At 35.9% G+C, this 24,271-nt stretch overlaps 2 protein-coding genes across 20 annotated transcripts in view; one reads left to right on the forward strand and one right to left on the reverse strand.

Moving 5' to 3' along the window:
• Ppip5k2 (diphosphoinositol pentakisphosphate kinase 2) overlaps positions 1 to 1,230 on the reverse strand; it is a 66,768-nt gene extending 65,538 nt beyond the window's left edge. For 5 of the 16 annotated variants that reach the window (XM_070030984.1, XM_070030985.1, XM_070030980.1 and 2 more), the window contains exon 1: positions 1,048 to 1,230. The gene's annotated coding sequence lies outside the window, so the exon portion shown is untranslated. Of the gene's footprint in view, positions 1 to 324; positions 425 to 676; positions 803 to 1,047 lie in introns of those variants that run through there. The other 11 variants (XM_070030990.1, XM_070030986.1, XM_070030991.1 and 8 more) reach the window with 8 other exon arrangements.
• Gin1 (gypsy retrotransposon integrase 1) lies at positions 201 to 22,498 on the forward strand. 4 transcript variants are annotated; one of them, XM_070031000.1, is made up of 8 exons: positions 201 to 380; positions 5,955 to 6,100; positions 7,967 to 8,160; positions 10,201 to 10,506; positions 16,688 to 16,879; positions 18,090 to 18,272; positions 18,803 to 19,088; positions 20,220 to 22,498. In XM_070031000.1, exons 2-8 carry the CDS (start codon positions 5,959 to 5,961, stop codon positions 20,492 to 20,494), a joined length of 1,578 nt encoding a protein of 525 aa, XP_069887101.1. In that variant the 5' UTR covers positions 201 to 380; positions 5,955 to 5,958; the 3' UTR covers positions 20,495 to 22,498. The 4 variants fall into 4 exon arrangements, with proteins under 4 accessions (XP_069887101.1, XP_069887099.1, XP_069887100.1 ...); XM_070030998.1 differs by lacking the exon at positions 201 to 380 and adding an exon at positions 1,264 to 1,554; XM_070030999.1 differs by lacking the exon at positions 201 to 380 and adding an exon at positions 1,264 to 1,453 and having other exon boundaries at positions 20,220 to 22,497.
• The last annotated feature ends 1,773 nt before the right edge of the window (positions 22,499 to 24,271 follow it).

The following is a 24,271-nucleotide window of genomic DNA, read 5'->3' on the forward strand; positions in this document are numbered from 1 at the left end:
GTACGAGGGTGACCTCTCTAAGCCTGTATTTCTTTGGGGGGGGGGAATAGGGAATAATAAACGAAGATAAGCAACGGAATTATGGACAGGTGCAAAGGGAAATGTACGTCAAGCATCTGGCACCATGACTCATCGATGGCAACTATCCTCATTCTCTGTCTGAAATTAAAACTCTCCTCAGTTCACTGGAGAAATTACATCGGCAAAAAGAAAATCCTCTACTTAGCGCAGCAGTCCTAGCCTGTGAGACACTGAAGTCAGCCCTCCGTCCTCACTGTCACAGCCCAGCCTTCATCGTATGCTACAACGCGAGAGCACGAGTACCCGCAGGACTCCCTCAGCCTGATAAGCGCCCCAGGAAGTCGTCCAGAAACTCGCGGGTGAGAGCCAAAGGTCACCCCCGGGGCCGGAGGATGGCACGACGTCCTGTCTCCCGGGGGAGGCGGGCGCGGGACCCGCAGCCTCCCGCCGACCCGGGAGGCGCTGGCTGCACAAGCGCACAATGCTTTTGTTCTGGGCCAGTGGGCGTGGAAGGCGTGGGCAGGCAGAGGAACAAAGACCCCGGGTCGGGGAATGGAGGGAGTCAGCACAGCGACCCCCCCCCCAACCTCCTGCCCTCCAGATCCCCAGCCACCCCCCCCCCCGCTCCAAACCTCCCCAAACCCCGGCTGCGCACCCGGCTGGACGGAGGGGCAGCGGCTCCCGGAGGACAAGCGAGGCTGGTCGGCTTCAGGCTGAACTAAAATTCCAAACTCAAACGAGAAGCCATGAGGGAGGAAGAGGTGGAGGAAGAGAGACAGCGAGACAATTAAGGACCTCGGGGCCGCGCTGTCACCGCCCCGCGCCCCGCCCGCCCGTCGTCTGTCGGTCGGTCCATCCCCCGCCCGGCTCCAGCGCCCGGCTCCCTGGAGAGCATGTGTCCCGAGACCCGCTGGGTACCGACAGGAAGGAAGGGTCAAAGCACACGCCCCGCAACCGCAGCTACGGTTCGGGGTGCGGTGGTCGGGCCCCGGGTCCCGGGTTCCCGCGCTATCTGGGGGCCCTCACCTGCCACGGCTGCGGTGGCCACGCCAACTGTTGGGGATAGCCGAGCCCATCCAGACGCTGGCTTCTCCCCTCTGATCCCGGGGACAGAGGTGAGGTGGGGCTGCGGAGACCGAGCACGCCTCCCCGCCGCGGCCGCCGCGGCACCCGGGACCCGAGCGAGCTTTCCGCACACCTCTTGAATCTCGGGCACGCCTCTTCCCTCCCGCCCTTTCGGGTCTCACAGGGATCTACCACCGGCCCGAACGACTTCCGGTGAAGAGCCCAACGATCTACCGCCTGGTCTTGCCAAATCCCCCAGCAGGTTCCCCCTTCTTAACGAACCCGGGTAGTTCCGCTTCCGGTAGCACCAGATAAGTCGCGAGAGGAAGGCTTAAATCCTGTCGTTTGTATTTTAAGGACCACTTGGGTGAGTGGTCATCCCGGTATGCTTTGTTAGATCTACTGCTTTGGAAAGTGTGGTGTAACCTGAGAGTAATGTTCAAAACCATTCACTGACGGAAAAAAAGGGTAGGAGTCTGGATTGGTTTTGCGCAGGCGCCGTTGGGGCGGGAGGACCTTGGCCTGGTTAGGGATGGGGCGAATTGCGGTTGTTGGGCTAATGGGGGAGGTAACTAAAGTGGGTGGAATTGTTTAATGCCATGGTCATTTTCCTGCCCACACCAAGGTGTCAAGGACCTTGCCCTGAAAAGCCAGTGGACACGCAGTCGGCGTGTTTCCTGCCAGTTGCGATGGTCTGGAGTGGACTCCACCCTGGGGTAGGGCTGTGGGTTGACTGCAGAGAATTCTCACCTCTTGTCATTGCCCTCACTGAAAACTTGTCCCCAGTTGAAAATCTCTTCTGGCGGGAAACGACTACGAGATCTCACGAGAAGTGGTAAACAAATCAATGCATAGGGAACATTTTATCCTTTTTACCTAGGCATTTCTGAACAAAAATAGAGAAATTTTCAAAATGGAATTTTGGTTTTTAAACCTCATGTGCCTTCAAGAGCATGCATCTGGGGCCAAAGGCCCGTGAAGAAGTTAAAAACCATCAAAAAACAGCTCAACTTAAAATGGTCGAAGATGTATTGTTAAATAAAAAGACACATGACAGATGCATATGAAAAATATTCAATGTTCTTTGCAAGTGTTTTTTCTTTTGGTGGTATTAGGATTTCAACTCATGGCTTTTTTCCCCCCTTGCTATGCATACTCTACTACTTGAGTCTCTATCCATTTTTGCTTTAGTTTGTTTTTTTACATAGGGTCTCATGCTGCTTATTTGTTGAGATAGAAGCACAGTAACTTATTTCCTGAGCTGGCCTCAGTTATGATCCTCCAGTTTCTTTCTCTTGGGTAACTCAAATTTACAAGCATGTCCCACCACACCCAACTTGATAGTTCTTTATGAATTCCAGGTGCAAGTTCTTTTCATTTTTTTCATATATACTAAAAATGATTGCAGGTGTGATTTGTTTTCACCAATAACTTAAAATTTTTCACTTTTTATTTTTTAAATGATTCATTTTATTCTCCAGGAAGTGATTGCCTAACCTAAGCCCACAAATATTTTTTCTGGAAATTAAATGGTTTTAGGCTTTCCATTTGTTCATTGTGAATTAATTTTTACATATGATAGGAAGTATGAATTGTAGTTCATCTTTTTTTGTATGGATATTCAGTTATTCCAGAATTTTGTTCCAAATGTTAGTCTTTCTTCATTAAATTAGCTTGTTGGAAATCAATTTACTATATATGATTGTCACTAGACACTATTCTGTTCCATGGGTGAAGGCTACCATTTTGCCATTACCACACAGACTTTATATATCATAGCATTTTTGGAAGTTTTAAAATCAGATATTGTGAATTTTTTAAACAATGTTCATTTTTTCAAAGTTATTTTAACTGTCCTGTTTTGTTTTGTTTTAATTTTTCACATCAACTTTAGAATTAGCTTAACAGTTTCTTCAAAAGAGCTGCAGGGTGGATGGGAAGAGTCTTCTTGTTTCCAATCGGGATTGCATTTAATCTATAGCAGTGTGGAGGTAATTGTCATCCTATGTTGTTTTGTAGGTTTTTTTCATTGTTAGAGTGTCTACATTGTAGACAGAAGCCTCTGTAGGAATTTTTAGTATTTTAGGAAGAGTAATTTTTTCCATTGCTTATTCATTATAGTACTGGAAATGATCATAAGACCCATAACTTTCTGAGTCAGATACTATCTCTTACTGCAGTCTAAAGATCATGCCATTCAGACCATTATTAGTCACATAGTTTTTCTCCCTTCTATTTCCAATAGTCTCTAAAAGCACCTTCCATTAAAAATCTAACTTTTGGGGTTATTCCTTTTTAAAAACCACATAATTTATTTTTAATGTTTTTTTAATTGTAGTAAAGTACACATAATAGGAACTGTACCATCTTAGCCATTTTAGTATGAAGTTCAATGACATCAACTATGTTTTTATTCCTGTGTACCATCACCACCCATCCATCTCCAGAATTTTTTCATGTCATATAAATAAAACTCTGTACATGTTAGATGATACTATTTTTTTGCTGTTTTCCTTCGTAAGCCCAATCACTATGAATTTGACTGTATTTGCCATTTTGTAACTTTTTAATTTTACTTAGCATAAAGTCTTCAAGATCTGTCCATGTTATAATGTTTGTCAGAATCTCCTTCCTTTTAGGGCTGAATAACAATTCACTATATATATGTATCGAATTTAATCCATTTGTCTATCAGAAGTCACCTGGGTTGCTCACCATTTAGCTATTGTGAATAAAGGTGCTATGAAAGTGATTGTTAACACAATCACTTACCTCTACTAGAATGTAAACTCCATATGGATCAAGAGATGTACATTTTGATTGTTATTTCTCCATTGCTATGTCTGAATACGCAAATTGATCAGCAAATGAACATATCTGTCTCTAACAACTATCTACGGCTCCTTGCTTTCATAGCTAAGCTTAAGTTCATTCATTCTTGTTTCTCAATATCTGACCACTCCATATCTCATCTCATTAAAATGTGGTTTCTGCTTTACGTTAACTATTGCCATTACCTTCTAAGAGGAGATAAGCCTGTAGAACCTACGTATGAGTCCTTTGTTGAGCTAGTGAGCTCTCCTTATCATAGATTCACTACATACACTTTTGACAAAGCACAGTGAAAATGAAAAAAAAAAAAATCCACATACGGGTTATACCACTCAGTTGTGTTTAAATTGTATATATCCACTTTTGGTCTTGGCTAACGGTCTACCGTGTTTATTAAAAATATCTCTCCCAGTCTGGCTTATCTCTTTTGTGTCTTGTTTAAGAAACTTTTACCTTATTCCAAGATTTTGAAGCTTGGCTGTGTTTTCTCTAAGAAGCCTTGTCATTTACCTTTCACATTTAGATTTATGATTCACATAGAATTATTTTTCTAAGTAATGCAAAGTAGGTGTTTATGGTTTATTTTTTCTCTTTACAAATATCCAGGAACTATTTTTCAGCATCACTTAAAGACCCTATCCTCTCCCATGGTATTGAAGCTATTATTATAAATCTACCATCTGAACTGTAGAGATGTAAAGTTTATGTAGAAATGTAATTTTGGATTTCCTATTCTGGATTCCCTATTTGTCTGTTCCTTCTTTTTTTAATTGGGGAAGAATTAAAATGTTTATTTTAAATGGGATATTTTTATTAGTATAAGTTAATTGTACAAAATACAGTTCCATTATGACATTCCCATATATGCATATAATATACTTATTGAAATGCAAGTATGACACTATCTTATTTTGTAGTATGTCTCAAAAATTGAGGGCTTGGCATAGTGGCATATTCTATAAATATTCTGACCTCTTTCTTCTGCATTCCTATTTGCCTTTCCAGTACCTCCTATTGGACAGTTCTAATCAGAAACTATTAAGTGCATTCTGTCAGGATGAGTCTTCAAGAACTTGGCAGCCAGGAGACAAAGGCCAAAAGTCACAGAATAGTCTCTCTTAGATGAAATTGTTTTTTTTCCTTTCATTATGTTCCCTTCATTCCTGATTGTCTAAGGGTTTGATTTTTACACTACAGAAAGATTTTTCTTCATACATTGAAAAAGTATATGTAGGACAATAAATCATATTTTTTTAAGAACATGTGGTTTGCATATCAAGAATAGGCTATGAGATTTGGCCATAAACATCTACCATTTCCATTTAACAACTTACAAAATATATCTATATATTTGAGTTAGTCTATTTAGTTTTATTTTGTTTTGTGGGGAGGTTGTACATGTAGCATTTAAACTCGGGGACTTGTGCTTGGTAGGCCAGCATTTAATGCCTTGAGCCAAGCCCCCAGACCTTTCTGCCTTAATTATTTTTTTAATAGGGTCTTGTATTTGTGCCAGGGCCAGTCTGAGCCAAGATACTCCTGTTCACACTTCTGCATTGCTGGATGATGTCCATATCACCCAGCTTTTAATTAATTCAGGTGTGAGTCCCACAAACTTGGAGTCCCTCAAACTTTTTGTCCAAGCTGTCCTCAAGCCATGACCTTCTCACCCTCTGCCTCTGAGTGCCTCTACCTCTAGAACTGTAGTCCTAGAAAATGGGTTTTTGTTGGTGGTGGTGGTGATGATGATGATGATGTTGAAGTATTTTTTGTTGTTGTTGAAGCTCTTTTTTTTCCAGAATAAAGAAAATCTTCAGCATTTCTTAACACATCAAAAGGGACAAGATAATTTGTCATGATGCATCTCAAAAATAGCATTTGGATATTACATTCATATACATCACTCTGTTCCTTTCCTGTACCACAATTATCTCCCTCACAGATAATATTCTGGGAATGCTTTATTCATTCATAAGCAGAAATGTGGCAGAAGCCTGAACTGAAATAGCAACTAAATTATCTTGTTATTTCAACAGGTTCATGATGGTTCGAAGTGGGAAAAATGGTGATCTTCATCTTAAGCAGATTGCATATTATAAACGAACAGGTGAATATCATTCAACTACACTGCCAAGCGAGAGAAGTGGCATAAGAAGAGCAGCAAAAAAATTTGTATTCAAAGGTGAAGTTATTTTCCAAACTCTTGATAACTTATAGAATTTTCTTCACGTATGTTCTTTATGGAATCTTGAGTCTTTCTATAGAAATTGATTGTTGCTAAGCAATTATCAATTCAGTTAACAAGAGTATCCAGTTGAAAGCAATATAAAGATTGCATTAAAGCCAAGAAAGGCATTTTAAGTTACAGATCAAAGAAATACCATGAGAAAGATTTACATATATTTACCTAAATTAACTTCTTCAGCTTTTGCTCTACAGTAGTTCTTATTCTTATAGTGCACACTTAAGCACTGATGCTTACTGTCAATGTAGAACTTACTTGGTATTCAATGTGACAGAATTAACAGCATTAAGTAGTTTGTTTACTAAAATAGAAAATGTATTCATATCTGTTGCTCTCCATCTAGTTATAATCAGTATTACCTTTTTTTGGATCCTGACTTCCTCTGGATAGATTTAATATTTAAAGGACAGTAGGATGCTTATCTTGAAAGCTCATAACACTTTTTCATTTTTTTACCTGCCCTCCTTCAAAGGAAAAAAGTAATCACCAAATAACTAAATGGATGTTAATGCCACTAGTAGTATGTATATGCATTGTTACTGGGTCCTAAATTCATGGCCTCTTGCTTTTTTTTCCCATTCACAGCAGTCACTGTACCACTTGAGGCATGCCTCTACTTCTGATCATATATTTCTGTGTATAACCTACCACAAACTCCTTATTCTTAAATAAATATCAGAACCATTACATCTTTAAAGAGTGAAGACAGTCATTCATTTAATCATTTATGATGTTACTTTCTCAGTGCATCCTAGGACCTGGAGATACCTGGATGACCTAGCTAGATAGGTAGTCATAGGCTGCCTACTTCAGTTAGGAATCTTATAGTCAGTATGTAGGTTAGCATGTAACATCTTAAAGATACATTCTTAAATTTGAATAGCTACTCCATCCATCCTGTAAAAATAATGGCTCTTCCAGTCCCCTGGTTGCTTCACTTAAAGAAGCAAAATGTGAGGGTCAAGGTTCTCTATACTCTCTATCTTCTAATTAAGTCTAGATAAAACTGAGACATGGTTGCTCACAAAAATAATACAGTTATGATGCAATATTTTTGAAAATTCTGCTCTAGGGAGTTGTTTTAGCACATTATGTTTTAATTTATGCCATTTTCAGGAATCATCTGTACACTTTTTCCTACTTTGAGTGCACCCATATGACAGTTTCCTATTTCCTTATCACATGCTTTGATGAAAAAGTTAGCTCAACTTACATTGATAGCTACACAATTACAGCCAGTATTCTACCTACATACTTAGTGAGCATAACAGTGGATAACCTTTGCTAGTTGCATGGTGCCATCATTACAAGTAAATACTTACTGTTTTATTAAATGGAGAAAGATTTTGTAAAATGAAAATTTAAAAAACCCTTATGGTTTGAAGATTAGGCTATGATTATCTTTTTTTTTTTTTTTGGTTGGTTGTGGGGCTTGAACTCTGGGCTTGGGCACTGTCCCTCACCTCTTCAGCTCAAGGCTAGTGCTCTACCACTTGAGCCAAGTGCCACTTCCAGTTTTCGGAGGGAACAATGCTTGATAAGAAATGTACTCACTATCTTGTCCATGTAATTGTAACCCCTCTGTATGGTATTTTCACAATAATAATAATAAAAAGAAATGTTTAAAAAAAAAGAGTCTCACAGACTTTCCTGCCTGTGCTGGCTTTGAACTGTGATCCTCAAATCTCAGCCTCCTGAGTAACTAGGATTATAGGCATGAACCACTGGTGCCCGGCTCTATGATTATCTTAACACTATAAATCTATGAAAATTTACAGTTCTGTCTTTCTGGTATCATTTCAGAGAAAAAGCTATTTTATGTTGGAAAAGAAAGAAAACAAAATCGTTTGGTAATTGTTTCCGATGAAGAAAAAAAGAAAGCCCTAAGAGAATGCCACGAGAATGATACAGGAGTCCATCATGGCATATCCAGAACCCTTACTCTAGTGGAATCCAGTTACTACTGGACTTCTGTGACCAATGATGTCAAACAGTGGGTATGGCTTGTGTGTTTAGGATATATTGAATCATACTTTTCTTATGAATGTACAAAATTCATTATTCCCTAGATTTACTGTAGATATCACCTCGTATTCAGGACTTCTTGTGGAAATTTTTTTTTTTTAATTAAAGGGACATTTCCTTCACATTTCTTTTAAGCCACCACTAAAGCATAATTTAAAGTAGTAAAAAAAATCTTTAAGCTTTTGAGAAATAATTATATTTTGATTTTTATAGTACAGCCTATATTTATTTATTTTTGTTTATGTGGCATGAGGAATTGTTTTTGTTTTTGTTTTTTTTTTGCCAGTTCTGAGGCTTGAACTCAGGGACTGGGCATTGTCCCTGAGCCTCTCTTCCAGCTTTTTCTGTTTATGTGGTACTGAGGAATTGAACCCAGAGTTTCATGCATGCTAGACAAGCACTCTACCACTAAGCCACATTCCCGGCCCAATAACTATTTAGTAAGAAGATTTTTTTAAAAACCAGGATTTTATCACTGAACTCTTATGTAGTCAAAATTTAATTGAAGTAAGGTACTGGTGGCTCATGTCTATAATCCTAGCTATTCAGGAGACTGAGATCTGAGGAACAAGGGCAGTCAGGGCAGGAAAGTCTGTGAAACTCTTATCTCAATTAACCATCAAAAATCCAGAAGTTGTGCTGTGGTTCAAAGTGATAGAGTGGGGCTGGGCATGTGGCTCAGTGGTAGAGTGCTTGTATAGCATGCATGAAACCCTGGGTTCAATTCCTCAGTACCACATAAACAGAAAAAGCTGGAAGTGGAGCTGTGGCTCAAGTGGTAGCTTGCTAGCCCTGAGCAAAAGAAGCTCAGGGACAGTTCCCAGGCCCTGAGCTCAAGCACCAGGACTGGTAAAAACAACAACAGAAACAACAACAACAAAGTGATACAATGCTAGTTTTTAACAAAAATGCTCAGGGACACTGTCCAGCCCCTGTGTTCAAGCCTTACAACCAACCTTCCTCCCCCACCCCCCCCAAAAAAGAAATTGAGACTTGATTTCTCTTGATTAAATGGTTATTGCCATAATGCTAGTACTACTGGTTTTTTTGAGTGGAAGATAATAAATGTGTTGTTCATATTAAGTCAAGCCCACTGTGGGCTTTCAGGTTTTGTGTTATTCCCTCTTTAGATAGAAAATGTCAGCCATGGCCGAGACTCAAAAGCAGATGCAAAATCAAATAGTAAACCTTCCATGCATTTCTTTACAATGTTCAGTTAAATCTTTGTTAAATCGTTATCATTCAGAAATAGTTATGTGCTTTTAGAAATATTGGTGATTACATCTAGTAATAAGTTTAAGTTGAAAAGTGAAAGTGTTCATCAGAATTAACTGACTATAATGTAATAAGATGTCTTCTACATTTTTTCTTCCAGAGTCAGTATAATGTTAGTAGTTTCCAAAGTGAAATTCCAGAAATACATTGAAAAATGGTATCATCTATGAGTTAATGATCTCATATCATTCAAATGAAAGTTTGATGAGAACATAGACTTTTTCTGCTCACTATCCTATCCCAGGGCCTAGAGAAACTTCTGGTACCTGTAATATTGTTTAATTCAACTTATGTTGTAGTAAACAAATGAATGAACTTCAGAGTAACTTCAGGAGGAATTATCTTCTGTCTATAGAAATTGTGAACATTTATATCCTGTTACAGGTCAATGAAACATCACATATACTTCATAAATATGTACAATTTTTGTGTGTCCATTTGAAATAGTGGAAAGCTTATTTTATGATCTACTGATTTAATAAATGTATTGATGTGAGCCAGAATTATGTTGCAAATATGATCCCAAAAGATAGTTTTTTTAAAGAAAAAACTAGTATTTTCATATTGTTTTGAATACAAAGCTATTTTCAGTTAGCTTCTCTCAATTCAAAAGTTTCTCCTTCAACTTACAAAGTACCTATCACCCCTTTGAAAATTCTGATTTATAGAATTACTTTATTTTATATTGAATATTGTAATATTTGATATTATTTTCTTTAATTCATGGCTCTTTTTAGGTATATGCTTGTCAGCATTGCCAAGTGGCAAAAAATGCAGTTATTCTAGCACCTAAACAGCACATTCTCAAGGTGGAAAATCCATGGAATGTAATTACAGTTGATCTGATGGGACCTTTTCATAAAAGCCATAAAAGTCATGAATATGCTATAATCATGACAGATTTATTCACAAAGTGGGTTGTGCTTTTACCCCTCCATGATACTTCAGCATCAGAAATTTCCAAAGCCATTCTCAATGTAATTTTCTTGTATGGACTTCCTCAGAAAATAATAATGGATCAATGTGATGAATTCATTCAACAGGTAAGGCAAATTGCTTAAGTTTAGAACAACAAATAATGCCTTCTATATTATAGAGTGCTTGATAAATTCAGATAAATTGCTATAAGTATAGAGATATATAGTGTATACTACAAAGGTAATTGAGGTAGAAATTAGGAAACTGATTTTTATACATACTGTGACATTAAGGATTTTAAACCTATCTTTGGGTATCTTCAGATTACAATGAGAAGATTAAACCAAAAAGAAGATGGTTTGTATCTAGCTTATTTTTTTTATAAATGGTAGGTAAAAAGGGACTTGACTAAAAGTGAAAATGCATAATGCTAATGAATGTGACTATTCAATATTGAAAAGTATTTTTTCCCTTGCTTTGGCCTTATTTCCAGTTAACCTGAGTGAAAGAATAAGCAAGCAAGAATATATGTTGAAAGCTCTAAAAAAGAAATATAATACTCTTAAATTTAAGTGATATTTAAAATTGTTATAATTTTCTTGATCCATTCATCCTCTGAAGGGCATCTGGGTTTATTTCATATCTTGGCTATGGTATACAATACTGCAGTGAACATGGTCATGCTGGTGGCTTTAATGTAGCCTGGTTTGTGGTCAGTTGGATAGATGCCCAGGATGTAGAATTACTGGTTCAGAGGGAAGCTCTATGTTTAGTAAGCCAGACCCAAAGAAACACAGGCTGCATGATTTCCCTCATTTGTAGTAATTAGAATGTGCCTATAAATCTACAAATAAACCCAATGGATAGTAAAAGACAAATGAGTATACTTAGACATGATTAATTAAACAGCAATCTAAACATTGACACAGTGAGAACAAAGGAGGATATCATAGAGGATCACAAGGGTTCCATAGCTATGTGCATATGATCATATAAAATGAAGCTTATCAAAATGTTCTCTAAGAAATAGAAACAAGAGGTTTTTTTATTGTACTGTTCTTTTGTCCTGTAAAGATACTGTACAAAGGAGTTACAATTACATGAGCAATGAGTACATTTCCTATAGAGCATTGTTACCCCCTCCTTTGTTTTTCCCCTACTATTCCTTCCCTCCCCACCTCCCCAACTCCTCCTTCCCCTCCTCCCCTGGAAGTTGTAAAGTTCATTTTCAACATAGTGTCTTGTATGTCTCATTGTTACAATAGGTCAACCTGTATCCTTGTTTCAGCATTTTGTTATTTCCCTTACCCTCCCCAAATTAGAAAAATGTATATACAAGATGTATCCTTGTTTCAGCATTTTATTTCTCTTACCCTCCCCAAATTAGAAAAATGTATATACAAGATACAGGGCACCAGGGGCTGGGAAGGTGGCTCAGTGGTAGAGTCCTTGCCTTGCATGTATGAGGCCCGGGGTTCAATTCCTCAGTACCACATAAGCAGAAAAAGCTGGAATTGGTGCTGTGGCTCAAGTTGGTAGAGCACTAACATTGAGCTGAAGAGCTGAGGGACAGCGCCCAGGCCCAGAGTTCAGCTCCACAATTGACAAAAAAAAAAAAAAAAAAGATACAGGGCACTGGAATCAAATACAGTAACAACAGGGGTTATACGTATAACATAAGGGAAGAACATATAAAAGAAACAAAAAAAATCACATAGTACATTAAAAACAACAGTGACAAGAAAAAAACCTCTTGTGTCCCTATCTTGGGGTTTATTTTGTTTAGCATCATCTCATATGGTCATATGTACATAGCTTTTGACCTTTTCTGCTTGTCTGGTAAGATTATCCTAGACATATACTAGTTATTGCAAATAAGGGAAACCACGAAATCTGTTTCTTTGGATCTGGCTTATTCACTTAATATAATTTTTTCCAAGTCTTTCATTTCTTAACAAATGGGGGTAGTGTCATTCTTTCTGATGGAGGCATAGAATTCCATTGTATGTATGTATGTGGATATATATCACATTTTCTTGATCCATTCATCTACAGAAAGGCATCTGGGTTGGTTCCATATTTTAGCTATGGAGAATAATGCTGCTGTAGCTGCTGGTAGCTTTAGTATGGCCTTGTTTGTGATCGTCTGGGTAAATGCTGGGTCATAGGGGAACGCTACATGTAGTCTTTTAAAAAGGAACCTCCATACTGCTTTCCAAAGTGATTGAACAAGTTTACATTCCCACCAACAATTTTTCTTTGGTTTATTCCTTCCTATCACTGTTTTTGATTTCTGTACCTCTTGTCTTGTATATATTTATCTGATTTGGGAAGGGGAAGCACAGAAACAGTAGAACAAAGGGTGATCCAATTCATCAGTGAAACCCACTGAAACCCACTAGACACCATGTTGGAAATGAACTATACAACCTGAGAGGGAGGGAAGTTCGGAGGGGAAAAACTAGAACTGAATGAGGGAGAGAATTACACTGTTCAAAAGGAAATGTACTCATTAACTGACTAATGTAACTGTAACCAACTCTGTACATCACCTTTATTTAAAAAGAAAAATGATTTGTTCAGTGAAAGGATACAAAGTAGAATCAGCAAACACAAAAGATGTATGTATAGGAATCCAGACCAAAAAATAAAATGCAAGTTTCAGTAGAGTTACACATGGATGTGTTTAATTTCTCCAGCAGTTATTTAAGACAGCACATATGGAATGTTGCCAACCAGAGAAACTCACTGTGAACTCACTGCCTAGAGATTGTATTGCTAGCTGTTCACAGAGGCCTGGTATATGCCAATGTAGACAACATTATTTGTGTGAACTGTTTAGAAAATGAGGTGTTCTTATCTGTTAAAGAACAGTTTGAAAACCTTTTTGGTGAGAAGAAAATCCAAGATCTTAGACACTAGCCAACAGCCAAAATTGTAAATGGCCTTTCAAAGCATAGCAGTCTCAGACCTACAATGTCAACTCTTCCGGCAACTTATAATCATCCTGGTTGGGATATAGCCATTTAAAAACAGTTGTTATCGGGAGTTTGAGTCGGGGGTAAAGAGTGCATAGGCAGTTTTGCATTGATTCAGTCTTCAGCATCAAATAACTAATTTTTTTTTTACTATTAAATAACCAATTTCTTGTTCTTAAGTACCTATTAGAAACTCATCCTCATTTCTTGTTTCCTACTGAGTTTTACATAAAAATGGCTTTTTTACATTGGCTAAAATAAAAATCATTTCTATAAAGATACGAAGTCATCAAAAGAATTATTGGTTGATCCAGTGTTGAAACAGAGCTATACATACTAACCTAGTGGAAACTACCTATATTGACTTCTATTGTTAACATGGCAGCGTTTGGCAATGAATCGAAGTGATAAATAGTGTCACAAGTAAGTGGAGAAGGGAAGGATTATGTAATAAACTAGTTAGCAGTTGGACAACATTTTTTTTTTGTCAGTCTTGGGGCTTGAACTCTGGGCCTGGGTGCTGTCCCTCAGTTCTTCAGCTCAAGGCGAGCGCTCTACCACCTGAGCCACAGCACTTCCACAATTTTTAATTTATTTCGGTAGTATGTTTTAGAATTAAGCATAACAAATAATTTTCAGATAAATTAAAGAATTTTAATTTAAATTAAAGAATTTTACTTAAGATCGAAAAATATCCTGTAATTTTCTCTTGTTCTAATATATAGAAAGCTTAGAAGCAGCAATATAAGTTTCAATGCAGAACACCAAATTTATCTGCATAAAAATGAGGAATATATCTATGGTAAAATAACCAAATCATAAAGGCCAAGAAATAGATCAAAAAACATAAAGCAAATCCATTGGCAAAAAAATAAAGTGCTAATGTCTTGTTATAAAAGATTCAAATAAACAATAAAGACTAAATCTAATAGCAAAAAGTAGCATGAGTAATGATGTATAAGGATATAACATGTTACTTTTGTTTTTTTTATTTATTGTGAGTATACTGTACAGAGGGGTTACATTTCTTTTTTTTTAATATTATTTTATTTTATTTGAGAACATACTGTACAGAGGGGCTGTTTATTTCAAAAATAGTTTTCATTTATATGTAAATATTTTCTACCTTCTGTACAGTTCTTTCAGTTTTGAACTTTTGCAAACTAGTTTCATTAATCGTTTTTTTCTCTGTTAGGTTTTTATTGTTGTCTTTCCACTGCTACCACTTAATTGATTATTTTTACATAAAATTAAATATATGCTACAAAAAAGTTATGTACGTACATATATATTTAAATTAATCAAATAATGTGCATCAGTGAGTTCCTGACATCTCTTTCATGAGCATTATCCTAGTCATTGGAAAAACTTCAAGGATCAAGTTCTTACCATCCTGATATTATAAATTTATGTATATATATTATATTTACATATTGTATGTCTCTACAAATGATCTGAAAAGATTTCTTCCAAAAAAGATGTATAAACATCTAGTAGTATGTAAAAATATGCTTAATATCATTAGGAAAATATAAATCAAGAGTACAAGTTTTAATCAAGAATTCAATAACAGGACTATGATTTACTGCTGGTGAATATAAAAATTGGTGTTTTCAAAAATGAAGCAATTTCTCATAGTGTTTCTCACAAAGTTGCCCAGCAATTCTAATCCTACATCTTTATCCAAGAGAAATAAAAACATGTATCCACATTAAAAAAAAAAAAAAAAGATTCAAATAAACTGGGGCTGGAAAGGTAGCTCAGTGGTAGTGCTTGCTTCCCATGCATGATACACTTGATTCAATTCCTCAGCACCACATAAGCAGAAAAAGCTGGAAGTGGCACTGTGGCTCAAGTAGTAGAATGCTAACCTTGAGCTGAAGAGCTGAGGGACAGTGTGCCCAGAGTTCAAGACCCATGACTGACCAAAAAAAAAAAAAAATTCAAATAAGTAATAAATTTAGTAAAAAGCATTAATATAATTTTCAAGAGGGAATAGAAATTGTAAGGATGGAACAGTGTTTAAGTTCAATAGCATTAAAAGATGCAAGACTGTATTCTGTATTTACATAAGCAAAGAGTAGGAAGCAAATTGACCCAATTATATTGGTAGCATTGCAGCTTGAAACTGTTTTGTAGAGTAATTTGCCAATGATCCACTAAAAGCTGTAAGTATATTTTGTCTTTTAGTAGTCATTTCTTAATTGTTATTATAAAGGTGATGTATGGAAAACAATGCTTTTTAAAAACTTACACTAATTAAATCATCTAAGTTTAGAAATTTCTCATTGAATGAGGGTATAGAGCAGTGTTAAACTAATATAGGAATTCTTGAGGCCCTGGGTTTAATTTTTAGCACCAAAAGCAATTTTTTTTAAAAAACAGCTATTTTATGACTGTAAATAGAGCCATTTATATTAGCGAGATAGAAAACAACCTAATTATCCAAAAATGACATTTCAGAAAAATGTCTAGCCACATGATGGAATATTTTAATACATAATGGCTTGGCTCATCTAGAATTTGCAATTAAGGTATTTAAAGGGAACATTTACCTTCAAGAGGCACCCAGATTTATAGCCAGTTTTGCACATATGCTAAGTAAAATTTTGTTATGTTAAGCCATCCACTAGGATATGAATGTGTTTTTGTAAATGCAGTATTACCTTGCTTGCCTTTTCTGATAACAGAAGTGATTTCTTCAAGGAAATATGTAAGATAATCCAATTTTGGGGAAGACTATTTAGATGTTTATGATTTCCTTAATATCATTCATGTGTCTAACAAGTATTAGTTCTGTCATTTTTTTTCTGTGTTTGGTAAGTATTTACATCTTAATATTACCTTGTTTCATTGCATGAGATTTAAGCTAACTACCCATCATTCTGTGACAAATATAGCATGGTGAAATCTAGGTATTATAATCGTAAATTAACTTACTACTAAAAGCAAAAGCATCAATAAGGAAACTGTTACAGACTTTTACATTTTATAGATTCTTCTCTGTCAGGGTACCATCACATATCATGTATTTTTATTAATTGAGTCAGGCAGCTATTATCAGTCTGTAGCCATTATTAATAAAACTTCATTTATTATTTTCTAGATTACAAAAAGGAAATCGTAGTCTATTAACCAGTACATAGTAAGGACTCAGTCTGTACAATTTTTTAAACAAATATAGGGATTTGATTGGCTATAGTAAGTAGAAGAGACAAGACTCAAGTTCTTCTGAAGGGTTTTTTAATATATGTGCTGCTGAAGCAAGCACGTGAAGGGTTTTTTAAATGAATAGAATAACACAAATTTTAAATTGTTATTATTTTAGATCAATATTGAGCTGTATGGATTGTTTGGTACAAAACAGATTATAATTTCTCATGGCTCTGGAACTATTAACCCATCTGAAAGTACACCAAGCACAATCAAAACCTTTCTCTCCAGACACTGTACTGAGCACCCGAACAGCTGGGATGAACACCTGCCAACTGTTTCATTTGCTTTCAATATCACTCACTTGGTATGTGCCTATTTTTTTATTGTTATTGTAAAGGTGATGTACAGAGGGGTTATGGTTACATAAGTCAGATAAAGAGTACATTTCTTTTTGAACAATGTTACCCCTTCATCCCTCTCCCAAATTTTCCCTCTCATTCTCACTGGCAAGTTGTACAGTTCATTTTCAACAGTGTCTAGTTAAGAGTATCACTGATGCATTTGTTCACCCTTTATTCTACCATTTCTGTGCCACCCACTTACCCTCCTAAAGAACAAACAAGACGGATAGAAATGAAAACAAAAATAGCAACAAACAAAAAGAAACCTGATTTTCCCAAAAATAAACTCTCAAAGAAACAATAACTCAATTAATAAATGGGCTAAAGATTTCTCAGAAGCAGCATGACCAATAGACACATGAAGAAATGTTCAATACCTCTTGCAAGTCAAAACAACACTGAGATTGCACCTCACTCCAGTCAGAATGACCATTATCAAGAAAATTAACAGTAACAGATGCTAGCAATGGTCAGATGAAGCCAAAGGAAACTCTATTCCACTGTATGTAAACTTGTTCAACCACTATAGGAAGCAATATAAAGATTCCTCAAAAGACTAAACATAAAACTTCCCGATGGCCTGGCTGTTCTACTCCTGGATGTTTATCCAGTAGACCACAAACAAGGCCACATTAAAACTACCAGCACAACTATGTTCTTTTCAGCATTTATTACCATAACTAAGATATGGAATTAACCCAAATGCCCCTCAGTGGACAAATGGTTCAAGAAAGTGTGTATGTATACACAAATTCTACACATCCATCATAAAGAATGGTATTGCCCCATATGTAAGGAAATGGAAAGACCTGGAAAAAAATTACATTAAGCAAAGTAGGCCAGACCCAAAGCAACAGGTTGCATGCTTTTCCTCATTTGTAGTAACTAGGATGTGCCTATAAATCTACAAGTAGACACACTAGATGGTAAAAGAAAAAGAATACACTGGAACATGATAAATTATACAGGTCTCTAGGCATTCATACAGAGTGGGACCAAAGGAGGATATTCTTAGGAGAAGATCACATAGTCTCAATAGCTATATGCATTTGACCATCTAAAATTTATCAAAATAAACTCCAGGAGGTGTGTGCCTTTTTATCAAGCTTTTACTTGTAAGCTCTGACTAGACAAATGTCTCATTGCAAAATTTGTTCATTTTTCTTAAAATAGGAACCTACTAAAAATACACCATATTTTCAAATGTTTAATCGAAATCCTAATATGCCAGAAACTTCAAATGGTCTTCATGAAATGGATGATGATAATGCAAGTACATTTTCCAGAATTCTAGATGCAATTAAAGAAGTGGAAGCTAATAAAATAATGGAGAATAAGACTGCATCTGTGGGCCAGGTGATTCTATTTAAATTGAAAACTAAACTCTAAAAAGTGATACTTATCATGCAAGTACCTATACATAATATGCATACAAATATATACTTGTAAATATGTTTATCAAGTTTGCTTACCTTACTTTAACAGTATGCTTAAAAGCTATGAAATTCTGAGAGACAGTAGTAGAAAACTAAAGCTGTAGTCAAATCTGTACTTTTGCTATTTGGTTGCAGTTAGACTGAAAAATTACTTAACCTATGTTAGTTTTCCTTCTATCTAAAGTAGGGGTATTAGAAGTGGCACTGTGGCTCAAGCGGTAGATCACTTGCCTTGAGCTGAAGAGTTGAGGGATAGCGCCTAAGCCCAGAGTTCAAGCCCCACTACTGACACAAAAAAGCAAAAACTAAAGTAGGGGTATAATACAGAATTTAAAATGCTGTTTTAAAAATTGTGCCCACCTTTTGGTACTATCACAATGAATAGCTTCCTTTATAACAGTGTTTACTCTGTGAAATTACTCATCTCATTTATCTTCATTGTACTTACAGATAAAGGACAGCAATTTGGATGAACTGAATAAAAACAAGATTATTGTTAAAAAGAAACCAAAGCAGTTAAATCCATTTCATTTAAAAGTGGGTCATGAAGTTTTAAGACAAAGGAAAAACTGGTGGAAGGATGGTCGTTTTCAGTCTGAATGGGTTGGTCCTTGTGTCATAGACTATATTACAGAAAATGGGTGTGCTGTCCTGAGAGACAATACTGGGACTAGACTCAAAAGGCCTATCAAAATGTCCCATCTTAAGCCTTATGTAAGAGAGTCCAATGAACAAGGTAAATACCTACCACTTTTCTCCATCTTTCCTTTGTTTGAGAGAGGAGGTGGATTAAAACATTCAGAAACATTTCTTTCCTCTTAATTAGGTTTTCTTTTCCTTCCTAGATTTTATAAAACTTGTTATAGTTGTAGATACCTCAAATAGTCTGTTTCATCAAAATGTATCTTTTGTAATTGAGAGATTTTATTTCATTCCTACTGTGCTTCTCATAGTTCATATGAAAGATAGCGGCCCTGTTTCACAGAAGTATTACATCTATTCTCTATTTTCACTTTTACAGTATTCCATCTGTCACTATGTGTCTCATTTCAGTGTGAAAAAATAACTATGATGATTAGAGTCCAAAACAAACATATTGTCCAGATTGTCATTTTAAACACTTCTTTTGAGGATAATGATACATTTCTTAAAACTAAAACAAAACTTCCTTGTCAGTGTTATAGATGAATTAGATCTTAAAAGTTTCAAGAATTTTGGTATCAATTTAGACTTACATAAACTGAACTTTTAAAGCTACTTTACGAAATCTGCCTCCTTCCACATTCTTTTCACTTAAGATTATCTTTGGCCAGTTTATCTTCATCTAGTTTATTCATACTGTGGCAATAGAATACTATCTTCTAAATATGGGTCCTATAATGATAGGATAATTATCTAAAATTATAAATGTAAAGAGTAAACACCTATATTAAAATAACGTTTGATGAGCATAGTGTAATTCAGTCAGAAGTGTGTTACAAATGTACATTAAGAATATTATCATTATCTGAAAAGCAGTTTTGTAATTTATTTTTAATCTGTACTAATACTACCATCTATACTACACACATAAGTATGTAACAAATAAAATCTAGTAAAGTAAAAAAAGAAATGACTTTTTTAAAGTTCTTGATTTTCCTGAACTCTTTATGTGACCTGTCAATTTATGTACATATATTTCAGTCTTTAGTGTGTGTTTATTTAGTGGCTTACCAAATTCATAGGTGGTTAAATTATATTGCTTACCAAATTCATAGGTGGTTAAATTATATTACTTTGGGCTTTACTCCTCACTTAACATTGCTTAATTTTAAAGTGATGTTTAATTATAATTCTAAAAAGCAATCTTTGATGACTTTTCTTTCAGATAGTCTTTATCTCTTGCAAGGTTCAGTAGTGGCAGATCATGACTACATTGGATTGCCTGAAATTCCAGTTGGAGCGTATCAAGCAAATATACTTGTAGAAGATACAACTATTGGTGTAGTTGAGAATGAACTGCTGACATCAAGCAAGGATCGTGAACTATTAGAATATACAAATTCCAAAATCTCACCATTGATAGAAGATCATGGTACTCTTGACAAACAGACTTTCAGTCTGTTGGACTCTTCAAACCAAGTTCTTGAGTACTTAAGTTAGTAAATACCAAAATTAATTTAAAAGTGTTGGCTTAGATTGTATAAGTCCATTTGGTCTTCATATTTTCTCTACTAAAATATGTTATATAGATGTGTCTTAATATACTCCTAGTGACTAAATCATATAAGTTTATAAATAATTCATCTAAAATTGTATTGCATTGGAATATCAGAGTATATGTATACATATTTATAAATATGCATATGTATATTTGAATATGATGTGTGTGTGAAGGAAGTATATAGAATTCAAGTTGTCTCCTAATAGAAGAACAAGAAAAGCATTTTTGCTTCTTAGCAAATAAATTCCACCTCCAAATTTTAAAACCTTTGTGTGATATGGATAATTGCATTTTCATTTCTCTGTCTCTGTCTCTGTCTCTGTCTCTGTCTCTCTCTCTCTCTCTCTCTCTCTCTCTCTCTCTCTTTCTCTCTCTCTCTCTCTCTCTGTTTTGTGGGGGGAATGGGAGGAGTCAGTCATGGGACTTGAACTCAGGGCCTGAGCACTATCCCTGAGCTTTTCTTTTTAAGGCTAATGATCTATCACTTTGAGCCACAACTCCACTTGCAGTTTTCTGGTGGTTTACTAGGGACAAGAGTCTCATGGACTTTCCTGCCCTGGCTGGCTTCGAACCAAGATCCTTAGATCTCAGCCTCCCGGCTGAGCCATCAGTGCCTGGCTTCATTTCTCATTTTTTCCTGACTATTCTCCCCTTTTAAACAAACTTAAACTTCTTACAATGGGATTAGCAAATACTGAATGAAGTATAGTATGAATCTTCTTTCTTGTTGTTTGGGCTTTTACAATCAATAGTGTAGGAGATAAAGTTGGTTAGTAGGCTTTTACCAAATAATGATTTCAATGTATAATATTCAATGTGGAATTTTAATATAATTTCAGATAATTTTAATAAGTTTTTTATTGTGAGAATACACAGGAGGGGTTACATTACATGAGCAAGGTAATGAGTACATTTCTTATCAAGCTTAGATCTCTTCCCTCCCATCTCCACAACTACACTACCTCTCCACCCCCCCCACCCCCAGCCCTCCACCCCTCCCAGCCTAAATTGTAAAGTTTGTTTTTCGACATAGTGTCTTGTACATCTCATTGTTACATTGTATCCCTGTTTAAACAATTTCAGATAATTTTTAAGATAGGTTTGGAATTACTATCTGAAACTGTTTTTAAAAGTATTTTCTCATTTTCATGTTGCATATTAAAATGATTGTAAGATTAATGGTAAGACTACCTTCCTAGTGATCATTAAGACTTGAATTTAGCCCCTAGTACCACAAAAGAAGTCACCTATTACTTCCATGCCTATGTAATTTTATCCAACAAATGTTAAGAAGCACTATGAAAATCTGTATGTAAGAAGGATTGTTTGAACTTTACCCTTGAAAATGTACAGGATTTAGTGAGTGAACACAAGGAATTAAGGGAGGAAAAATGTTTGGACAGAGAAGTTTTAATGATTCACAGAAAAGCAGCACTTTTTATTGTCCTTGTTGCCCTGAATGTAGAGTAACAAGTTAAGGGTTAAACTGAAATGATAACTGGGACCCTGTAGAGAACTCTTATTGTTCATGGTAATATATGCCCGTCCCAAATTCCTAATCTCATAACCTCAGAATGTGGCCTTGGTTTTTCATATATAATTTGTTATGGAATAGAATGGACTCTAGTTCCTTATGAGTGGTGTCCTTATAAAAGGTAGAACTTTGGACACAGATTTGGAGAATGGTATATGACAATGAAGCAAAAATGAGTCAGCCAAGAAATGACAAAGATTTTCTGCAGATTCAGAAGCTAGGATAGAGTTGTGGAACAAGTTTATCATACAACTCTCAGAAGGAAGCTAACTTTTCATGTCAGACTTCTGTCTCCAATCCTGTGAAACAATAAAATTCTGTTGTCACCTAGTTTGTGGTGTTTGTTACAGTAGGCTAGCAAACTAAAAATACAAGTGCCTAGCTCAATTACTTTCTGAGACCAAAACCTATGGGGAGTCTTTGTATAAGGAAATGTCATGAGCAGAATTGTGTTTTAAGAAGATTAATCTGGAAGGTTGTATAGAAAAGAAAAAATAAAAAGAGGTATTTGATTGGATTTTGCTATGAAGAAGAGTAACAAAAATCTAAATGAGTTTTTAGCTTTGGTAATCAATGGTGTATATCTTAAGTTCATGATAGAATACCTCATATACTTTATTAATCAACCATAGTGAATTTTGTTATGTGATGTTGCAAATTATATTGTGTAAGTCAAAGATTAAGTGACTGGGGAACAGGTGGAAATCAATCTCAGACTTCATATCACAGACCAAATAAATTCCAGAAAGAAGAAAATACAGGTGGTTCAAAACTATCCTATTTTCATCAGCAAGACAAAGTTCATGATGGAATCTAATTGGACCATATCCTAGATAAATGGGATTTTTTTTCCTTTTTTGTGCCTTAGATGAGGCAACATTCCTTCCTTTTACTTTTTCCATTTTAAGACAGCAGTAAATATTCAGAATCATTCCTTAATTGCAAATTCTGGGTGATTAAGAAAAATTACTCCTCCTCTAAATAGTTCCTCATCAAAGTTACTTGTCTTCTGTGTATGAGTCATGTTATTCTGTATTTGCAAATCTTCCTCAAATCTTGATGGCTTCAAACAGCAGAAGTCACATATCTTTGCTACAGCTTATATTCTTTGTTCAGCAAAGATCTGCTTCCATTTTCATCCTTTGAAATGTACGTGATGGTGATCCACTCCTGGAATAATGCCATTCCAAGGCAAAAGGGCTATAACACTATGAACTGAGCACTGTCATCCCAGAAATGCAGAATGTATAAATAAGAGTATCATGGTCCAAACCAGCTGGACCTGGACAAAAAAATGAGACCTTATTTGAAAAACAATGGAAGTAAAAAGGGCTTTGGGGGATGTGATTCAAGTGGTAGCATTCCCACATAGTAAATACAAAGTTCTGAGTTCAAACCTTAGTAATGACAAAAGTTAATTAAAAATTATTTTTTCAATATTCAACTAAAGTTTCTCAGAGGAAATTTTATGACATTTTTTTTAAAATGAAGGTTAAAAAGTAATGAGCTAGATAGGCTTACTCCTGTAATCCTAACTACTTAGGAAGTTGAGATGGAGAATCTTGGTTGAAGGGCAGCCTGGGCAGAAAAGTTAAGTAACTCCATGTCCAAAATAGCTAGTGAATAAAACAAAGCTTTAGGCAAGTATCTGGGCCAGAATCTAGCAAGCTGAAAGCTCTGAGTTCAAACCCAAGTACCACCAAAATAATAATAAGCTAAGCAATTTAATGTGGCATTAAGAAATAATATACTAAAAGCCAAATTTTGAAGTTATCAAGATAAGGAAAAGTAATGGAATGGAAAATAAAAATACCAAAGTGAAAGGGGCAGAAAAGTAGAGATAATAGATTTGGGGTAAGCAAGATAAGATTAATCAGCAACATCACGTGAAAGATGAAGTAAAATGATGCACTCATTTATTTCACAAACATTTTTAAGGAGCTATTTAGATAGCAAATATTTTCACCTTTGTAGACAATCTGTTCTTTGTTTGAATCACACAATTCTACCACTATAATGTGCAAACAGGCATATGCACTAAACAAATAGAGTGATGTTTCCTATTTTATTTACAAAAATGTAGAGGCTGTATGCCCATGGCTCACCCATGTAATTGTAGCTTCTCAGGAGGCAGAGACCTACCTTTGAGGGGAAAAAAAAGCTCAGAAACAGCACTCAGACC

The sequence above is a fragment of the Dipodomys merriami genome, unplaced genomic scaffold (genome assembly GCF_024711535.1).
Source record: "Dipodomys merriami isolate MVZ:Mamm:240054 unplaced genomic scaffold, mDipMer1.0.p SCAF_20, whole genome shotgun sequence".
NCBI classification, from domain to species: Eukaryota; Metazoa; Chordata; class Mammalia; order Rodentia; family Heteromyidae; genus Dipodomys; species Dipodomys merriami.